The sequence below is a fragment of the Sinocyclocheilus anshuiensis genome, unplaced genomic scaffold, assembly GCF_001515605.1.
Source record: "Sinocyclocheilus anshuiensis isolate Anshui unplaced genomic scaffold, SAMN03320099.WGS_v1.1 scaffold63, whole genome shotgun sequence".
Lineage (NCBI taxonomy): Eukaryota > Metazoa > Chordata > Actinopteri > Cypriniformes > Cyprinidae > Sinocyclocheilus > Sinocyclocheilus anshuiensis.
Genome location: NW_015552625.1, coordinates 2622495 through 2632023, shown reverse-complemented (window position 1 = coordinate 2632023; position 9529 = coordinate 2622495). Strand labels below are relative to the sequence as shown.

The window sequence follows — 9529 nt, the reverse complement described above, 5'->3', positions numbered from 1 at the left end:
AAATATATATAAATATGTATAGAGTAATGAATATATATATATATATATATATATATATATATATATATATGTCTCTTGTTTATGAGTAAGCTGTATGTGTAACTTAAAGTTTAATATGTATGTCTCGATTGACCACGGGGTAATGTTTAGATCACCACAGCTATGATAAATCCAAGCTATTGGAAATCTGCCCGCAGCTCACGTGCTGGGAGAAGAGACCTGATCCTGCCCCAGACACCATGCGCTTATGTCACAGAGTCTTCCCTGGAGCCTCCGACATTTTCTCCTGAGATTCACCTGCTGAGAATTGACCTCGCACAACCCCTGCATCTTTGTACTCACAGATTCCATCTTTAACGGCACTTGAGCCCTTTCATCTACCCTGACGCTAATCTGAAAAGAATGCGAGCACAATGACGTCCGCTTATTGCCTCAAGTGGCTAAATAACTGCCTCTGCATGCGTCTCTCTCAGAGCTCTGTGCACTGCACAATAGCTCACCTTTTAGTTCATGCAGGAGCGTATTTGTAACCGTCTGGGCCATGATGACCTGTGAAACTAAGTCTGTATTATCTAGTCCTTCTACCTTTCCAGTCTGTGTCGGAGTGACCCTACTATCTGTTCAGAGTCTGTGCTGACTGCTCTTAATGAGTGCGATACATACGGTATCGTGTCTCGTGTCCTGTGACGTGAAAGGATCCGTGAGAGCAGCTTGTGCATATGTGCACACATTTGCTCAATGTGTTTTTCAGTGCTGTAGGACTCAGCTAAATGAAACTGAGCCATTTGATTTTTGCTGTGTAGCATCTGTTTACAAATCCAGAACAGAAATGAGACTTATAGCATTGCATGGCACCCATTAAAACACAGTAGTGGTGATACAGTGGTAATGGTACTATTTGAATTTAGATACATACAGTGGGGTAAATATATATTCATGGTACCTTTTGCATGCTTGTGTTGGAATTGTAACTATAAAAGCAGTAAGGCACGAGGCAGCAGGTTTCCTTCCTCTTTTGCATGCTTTCGCCTAATTCTACATGTGTTTTCTCTGCACTGTGAGCTTGACCACAGAGATTTACAGCCTCCCATGGGTGCATTTGAGGTGATTGGCCCATAATGCATCTGTTCATACTAGTCCTGCCTGCACTAGTGTCATCATTGTATTGACTTGCTTACAGAAATTATTTTGCTGTAGCCAATGATAGACAAGAAAGAAACTAATTGATTTGACTTTTTTTTATTGTTTAAAGAACTTGGAAAGAGCACCTGCAAACATTCATAAAGGGCTCCAGTGGTGCTTTATGGAGTGTGCTTTAAAAACGAATCTATATTTATGGTATATTATAAAATGCACTATTCTGATTGGATGAGCTATGTCGCTGTCATAAAAGCTGATCTGTTATTGCACGTTGAAGATTAATGTATATGATTCTTCATTGCCTGGTAAGCATAAACAGGCTACAGTTAGACCAATGAACTATGTTAATTTGTATGAATAATCCTGACTGTACTGTTCAAAAGGTTTGGGTCAGTAAGAAATGAATACTTTTGTTCAGCAAGGATGAATTAAATTGATCAAAAGTGACTGCAGATATTTATAATAATACAAAATATTTCTATTCCAAATGAATTCTGATCTTTTGAAGTTTCTATTCATCAAAGAATCTTGAAAAATGTATCACCATTTCCACAAAAATATTAAGCAGCATATGTTGTCCACACAGTATTAGTACAGTATAACAGTAGTAAAACAGTAATATTTCACAATATTATAACTATAATATTATAAAACAATATATTATAATATTATTTTAAATTATAAAAACATTATTTTACCAATATTACAGTTATAATAAATATTGGTGTACAAACAAATGCAGACTTGCTAAGACTTCTTAACAACAACAAAAAAAACCATCAAATCTTACCAAGCCCGCACTTTTAAACAGCAGTGTATCATTATTAAGCAATCTAAGTAATGGACACTTTTATTTTTAATGTTTATTGCAGAATTACACAAATCATAGTTTTAAATTGTATTTAGTCATCTCCATTGACCATCTTAGAAAAAGAAAATGTATACTTTTTTTGTAATGTATGGAAAGTTCCTGCCATCTGTTGGGTCTTTTGTTTGTGTGTGTGTGTGTGTGTGTGTGTGTGTGTGTGTTTTAAATACAGTTGCTGCCAGTCTATAATCAGTTCATCATATCCTGTCAATGCTCATTATGATATAAAAGTTTTATGCTGATCCAATCTCAGGACACTTATACACCTGTTAATGTTTCATTTACCGCTTATATCAGTCAGTTTATCGCTCCTGCTTTCTGAATCTTTCTCTTTCTCTCTCCGCACAGTGAGAAAGCAGCACTTAGCCCAATTGGATTTTAGAGATGGTCACTGAACAACACATCATTTATTTATCTCTTCAGTAATGGGATAAAAAGAAAGAAAACGAGAGAGCGCACAAAAGGAGGAGCATGCCACTCAAAGCCATTTCTCTTTCTAGAAGCCTTTATCGTTTGCATCAGATCCCAGCTATCAGTGGATTTGTGTTTATTCCGCTTCAAACTTGATTTATAATGCAGTGGATGAATTGTATGTGGAAGGTACAGCAAATGATAAAAACAAGAAGTTTTATAACACATACTCGAAGTGTTTCGTTTATGTGTGTGTTTGTTTTCTCAGCAGTCATTGTACGGCCGTCTCTCACGCTCAGATTAACTGTTCTGTAGGGAGCCGTGGCAGGGCTGAATATTAAATGTCCTGCATTCATTCTGTTAGGTAATAAAAACATCTGCTGCCGTGAACCGTACGCACACGCACATCACTCACAGCAGTCACCGTTCACTCTTTCAGAGAGATGTTTATTTGATCACACTTCTCAGAAAAGCTTTAAGCCACCTGTGATCCTACACCCAAATCCATTTGTATATCATGAAAACAGACTGCTTGTATAGTGTAGTGGTGATGGTTTTTTAGATGAATGTTTGATACTTCAAGATTGAGGCTGATGTCATTTCTGAGAATCATGCTTTGGGTCTGTCAGAAGGATTGAATGCTTTCTGGGTAAGAGATCCACATGCATTCACGAACTCATCCCATTGAGGTTGTGGCTGGACCTTATGAAGGCCCTCGGACATTCATATTTTCTGCATCTTTTATTATATTATGTCAAATTTTCTTTAGTGTGAGGTCTGGCTAATTTCAGATGAGTAGCACACACTTGGCACAGTGTGATCTTGGACCGAGGATATGTTATGTGTAAGAGCAGTGTGTGTTTATGTGAGACTGATCTGACCCAGCAGGAGTGCCTGCATTGAGTTCATGATTTGAATTCCTACTAGCAGATCCAGATCCCTGCTGCTGCAGATGACTGTGTGTTCGAGTCCACGTGTGCATTCTTTTTAACTAGGGTGTTGTCTGGCGTCATGTAGACAACTCTAGTTAAGATGCTTGACTTTTGTTTTTCGTCAATCACTCTTGATTAAGTATACATGGCACCAGAAACCAACAGCCCTGCAGCCGGCCTGCATTAAAAGCCCTGCCCTTTCTCTATCCTAAATGGTTGTGTGTAACATTATTATTTATGGGCCGAGAATAACTATATATTTATATTATGTATTTACGCTGCTGAAGCAGTTTGTGTGTGTCCGTTTGACTTCCCTCTCATAAAGCTCTCTAAAGGTTTCCCAAAGAGGCTATGACCTTGTATCCTTTTAGAGATCAATGCTCATTATTCCAGGATGGGCAGTTATATTAATCTCAGCTGCTTCCTTTATAAAGTGGACATCTTTACTTCATACCCATTACATGTACGCACAGTCATTAACTGCTGTCATTACTATGCTAAGTATAGGGCAGTAGGCTTGATATTGATTATATGTCACTGGACGGTTGCATTGGCCAAATTACAGGTCCTGTTTACACCTGGGATTCATATCCGTCTCAGGGTTATTTGATCACATCACTCTTTTCCATTGAATGAAAGTGAAAAGAGCCTGTCAAGCTCCAAAATGAGCAAAAAGCAGTAAACACGTCATGAAAGTGATCCATATGAGTTGTGCACTCAATTCTGAACAATAGCTTTGTGTGAAAAAATGTACACTATAGTTCAGAAATTTGGGGGTCAGAAAGATTATTATTGTTTGTTTGTTTGTTTGTTTGTTTGTTTTGTAAGAAATTGACCGAAAAGTGACAGTAAAAACATTTATAATGTTACGAAAGATTTCTGTTTCAAACTACTGCTCTACTTTTGAGTCCTGAAAAAAGTATCATGGTTTCCACAAAAATATTCAGTTTTTTTTAAACATTGATAGTAATAAGAAATGTTTCTTGAGCAGCAAATCAGAATAGTAGAATGTGGCACTGAAGACTGGAGTAATGGCTGCTGAAAATTCAGCATCTTAATAAGAAAAAATTATGTTTTAAATTATATTCAAATAAAAACACTTCTTTTAAATTGTAATCGTATTTCAAATTATTATTATTTTTTTTACTGTATTTTTGATCAAACAAACTTCTTTCAAAAGCAAACAAAAAAAAATCTTACAGGTCCCAAACTTTTGAGCGTTAATGTATGCAGTTCTTCACTAAAAATGTTTGTGTTTTGACACTTGAGGAGGTGCAGGGGTTAAATGTGCTGAACTGTTCTTTCTGTGTTTAATCCTCAGATCATCAGAAGCTAGAAAGAGAGGCCAGGATCTGCCGTCTGCTTAAACATCCCAACATAGGTGAGTCTCAACAACTTGCTTGTGCTCAATATACCCATGCAGGGAGTGCAGATTCGAGTCCGGCATGCAACATGCCTGTTCTCCCTTCAATAATTAAGAACAATAGTGTGTGTGTGTGTGTCTGTACACAGTGAGACATACTGTACAAACATGCTAGTCACAGTCAACCCAAGATTATTTGCATGGCATGAGAAAGGATGTGGCTGACAAGACAGATCACACAGACAAAATCTCCACCTCATGCAAAATCATGGAAATAGCACAGGCATCATCCCTTCAGGCTCCCTTCTGTGTGTGAGAACAACACGGTGCTGTGGAAGACAGTAAAATGTAAGTGGCTAAGATGTTTCAGGATGGTGACATTGGGCACTGAGGGTAATTAGATAATCACCAGGTGCAAAAAAAAGTAAGTATTTGTGAAGTAAACATTATGAAGTATTTGGGGATTTTGAAGACTTGAAGGAAAACAACAGGATTAAAACAAATGATTGGTACAGTTCAAGAAAATCTCCTTTAACTGTGTTTACATGACACATACCACAAGCTAATTTAACAGGGATAATTCACCCAGAAGTGGCAATTTGTCAGCATTTACTTTCCCTCACAAAATGAGGTGTCAGACACAATGTTCAATTTACTGTAGGCTCCAAAAAAGGCAGAGATACAACATATGACTTTGGCCATTCCAAGTCTTCATACTATAGCTTTATGTGAGTAACAATCTAAAATGTAAGTTATTGTTCATTAGTAATCACACTCTAATAGCCACAATCGTTCATGTGACACACAATCACCTGTGGTGTTTGGTATCAGTGACATCTAACCTCCAACAAACACATCTAAAACAACACGAATAAATACAGCTGTAAGTCAAATACAGTTTTTTCATTCTTGGCAGCATAAATCATCTGTTTCTTGTAATGCAAACAGAAGCTCAGACATTCTGCTTGACGTCTCCTTTTTTGTAGCCTTGTTTTTCTTCTTTCTAGGAAGTGTTTGTCCTTTCCCACCCTCATACTCTCTTGTCTCTCCTCCCTCACTTTTTTCTTTCTCATGTATTCCCTCCCTTCCATTCCCAGTGGCCTAAATCTGTCTTTTGTACCTTTTTATTGTCTAGCCATCTTGAACGGACCTTTCTTCCTCTTTCTCTCTCTCTCTCTCTCTCTCTCTCTCTCTCAGGTTGTCATGTTTTCTGCATGGACTGCCAATAAACTCCTAACAAAAAGAGCAATCAAGTGTGTGTATGGGAGAGAGAGCATTCTTAAGGAGCACATCGCTAACACACTTGTTCTTTTCTCTCTTTTTTTGTCTTGGACATACATTTACACAACACGTACAGGGTAACTTACAGCCTTTGTACAGGTTATCAATAGTGGGGTTTGTTGTCAACAAACCCTCTTTCAAAAAACCAGCAGATATGAACCCATGACTGCCGTCGGCCCACAGAAACACATAACCCACATGCATCTACATACATTCTTCATGCTATCTCACCCAGAGCTGTCTTCAGGCATACATTTTTTTGGTGTGACAATATGTTAGAAAGGAACAATGCATCCCTGTCGAGCTCTTCAGTAGAGTGTGAAAACCCACACCCAACACTGGTGTTTTGTGGCAGAGTTTCTTTTTCCGCTAAGCAAAAAAAACTTCACCTACCAATAAAATAGATTTTGATCTATGTGTCCGGTACTGGCATTCGAAAAAGATGTTGAGCTGTTTGATATCACTGCTAACCAGGGAACATGAAAACCTACTAATAAACAGAGACTTTATATTGGTCAGTCAGAGTCTTCTTTCCTTATGGTTAGTTCTGTGCAGGTTTGTAACAATACAGATAAAGATAAGTGAACAATAATGCAAAATAAAGTAGGTTTTCAGATCTGTAAAAGCAGTATAAAATACAAATAAATGTTTGGGGAAAAAAGGAATATAAAATGCTCCACTGTTCACAAAGGCTGCATTTATTTGATTAAACAATACAATAAAAACTCATTTTTTAACAGTATTAGTTTGAAATAGAAATCTTTATACAATATACATTAACATTAAGCGACTTCTCTCACTTTTGATCAGTTTAATTAACATTTGCTGAACAAAAGTATTAATGTCTTTAAATAAAACTTTTGAACAGTATTGTGTATATATTTTACATTTGTTATTTATTTTATATATGCATATTTTTTTATAGACATTCGCAGCTACACTACTGCAAAACACATATTCTTGTGACGCGGTTAGTATTATTCCTTTTTCCCATTTTAGTGCTATACCAGTAAAGTATAGCACTAGTTCAAGTCAAAAAAATTAGGGCAATAAGTTCAGTATCATCTTCATCAGAGTACAACACAAACTAACTCTATCCACACCTCTCTCAGGCCAACCTGTTAAAATCACTCTCCATTCAAACACTGTTCACAGCACCTTCAGTCTGAATTGTGTTAAAACACAGTCCTCCTGTCAGAACGCGTGTGTTTGTGTCAGCGCCGCGGGTGATCCTGGGTGGATGTGGAGATAATATAATTCTGCTTTGCCCTCTCTGCCCTCCTCTAGCACAGCCACCTCCCTCACATGGCTGAGATTAATGCACGCTGTCATTTACACGGACCCACACACAATGAGAGCGAGCCGGTGGTCTCTTAATGGCTGTGTGTGTGAGATCTGGCAGGTGCACTGTTTCAAATCTGTAACTACCAATGACAAATTCATTACCTTCAATCAGGATAACAAATGTTCCTTGCCTTACTTGCAATGCCATCGCTCCCTCGGTAATGCAAAGACCGAAGTTCCTTCTCTGGGACGAATGATGTCAGCTGTGATTCTTTTTTTAATTTAAAGTGGGCATGAAGTTCATGAAGTTCAAATGTATTTTTCACAGCTCGGCCTTATTGTGCAAAATTGATCAAATTGTTTTTCCAAAGATAAAAATATTTGTCTTAATATTGCCATCTAATATGATTTGTTGCATGTATCCTTCACAGAGAAAACAATTGCATAAAAAAAATGAATGTACTAAAATGTTAATTAAAAAGTAAAAATATTTAAAAATGATTAAAAAGGAAATTAAAAATTGTTAATAATGTAAATGGGAACAAAATGTGAAATGCTTTTGCCTATTATTTGTTTCCATTACATGTTTCTTAAACAGGGGCTGGGATCCACTAGAGAGCCTCAGCAAAATTTCAACGGGGCCACAGGACAACTTAAATGTATTTAAAACAATGAATTATTATTAATATATTGAAATCATTTAATTCTAAATTAAAAGGGTAAAAACAAGACATTTAATCTAAAATTAAAATCTGAAATGTTTCTTTTTTTACGCCTCAATAACTACTATTTTCTTTCAAAAAATACATTTCTTTAAACGTCTGAAACTACATCATGAACTGTTGTTAATTCATTCAGTATATACATACTCCCAGTTTCTGTATATAAAAACAAGCAGCTTTGTCATAATTACAGCAGAAATACTAAAAGTATCCTGCCCTATGTGATTGGGGGCTTTGAATATTATGTTGAATATTATGGAGACAATGGGGGGCTTTCGAGTCAAGAAGGACCACTGTCCTGTGCTGAGTTTTATTTGTGTGGCATTTGGAGTTGCTCTTTATGAACGTTTCAAATGGGTCAGTTATGAGGTTCATTTCAGCTAGGATGCTGCCTTAGAAGGCATTAGGCAGCAAGGTTGGGATTTGAAATGGAGCTAATGAGGATGACTTCATGGGCATGTCAAGAAAAGGATAAAAGCTCCTTCTGTTCATCCTGCTTATGTTGTTTCTCTGTCTTACCTCATTCTCTCTTTCTGTTTTCCCTCAACAGTGCGTCTCCATGACAGTATCTCAGAAGAAGGCTTTCATTACCTGGTCTTTGACCTGTAAGTATCTGAGTCAGACACTGTGATCTTCCATCTTACTTCTGTGTAAAACAGGATTGACGCCTGTGTACTCACACTTTCCACTTCCTTTCAGCCTTGTTTGGCAGTAATTAACTGTGTTAATTACAGGAAAATATAATTGAAGTATGACAATTTAACTTTATTCTCTAGCCAGTAGGCCCATTTCTCTGTACCATAAAAAGCCTAGAATACTTTTCTTTATTTCTGAACTCCTTTGCTTAAGTTATGTTGACATCATGTTAAACGATTATCAGTGTTGTTGAGGTGTAGACTCCTCTGCGTAACTGCAGTGTGTGTGAGAGCAAGACATACATATAAGTGTATGTGTGTAGATTGTGACTGTATGGCCCTGTCTCAGGGCTCTTGTATCATTAGGACTCTGATAGCGCTCACCCAACACTCAAGTGCTGGCCCGTGGTGATAAAACTCTTTATTAGCCACATACTCCTCTACAGGCCTCGTGCTCTTTATAGTTTATAGCTGAATGGAACCGCTGTGGGTTCTCCATACTTGAGCTGTTGATAAAGCCTGTATTTCTTCTTGTAGCGTGACTGGTGGAGAATTGTTTGAAGACATCGTCGCAAGAGAATATTACAGTGAAGCAGATGCAAGGTAAGTTTAAAAATTCACCTAAAATCATATCAGTGTTTAGTTGTCACTTATATATAATATACACTACTGTGGGTCAGTTTGGGGTCACTGGGTCAGAGAGAGATTTATGCTTTTATTGAGCAAGGATGCATTAAATTGATCAAAAGTGACAGTAAAGACATTTGTGTGTTTCAAAGAACACAAAAAATGTATCACAATTTCCACAAAACTACTGTATTAAGCAGCACAACTGTTTTCAACATTGATTATAATAAGAAAGGTTTCTTGAGCACCAAATCAGCATATTAAAA

The 9529-nt window shown here is 37.1% G+C and overlaps 1 protein-coding gene across 31 annotated transcripts in view; it reads left to right on the top strand.

Moving 5' to 3' along the window:
• The window catches only part of LOC107666428 (calcium/calmodulin-dependent protein kinase type II subunit gamma), a 63122-nt gene that overhangs the window by 21499 nt on the left and 32094 nt on the right, over window positions 1-9529 (top strand). For all 31 annotated transcript variants that reach the window (XM_016457744.1, XM_016457729.1, XM_016457743.1 and 28 more), the window contains exons 3-5: window positions 4673-4732; window positions 8552-8606; window positions 9174-9239. In XM_016457744.1, the coding sequence (XP_016313230.1) occupies window positions 4673-4732; window positions 8552-8606; window positions 9174-9239 (181 nt within the window). The remainder of the gene's footprint in view (window positions 1-4672; window positions 4733-8551; window positions 8607-9173; window positions 9240-9529) is intronic.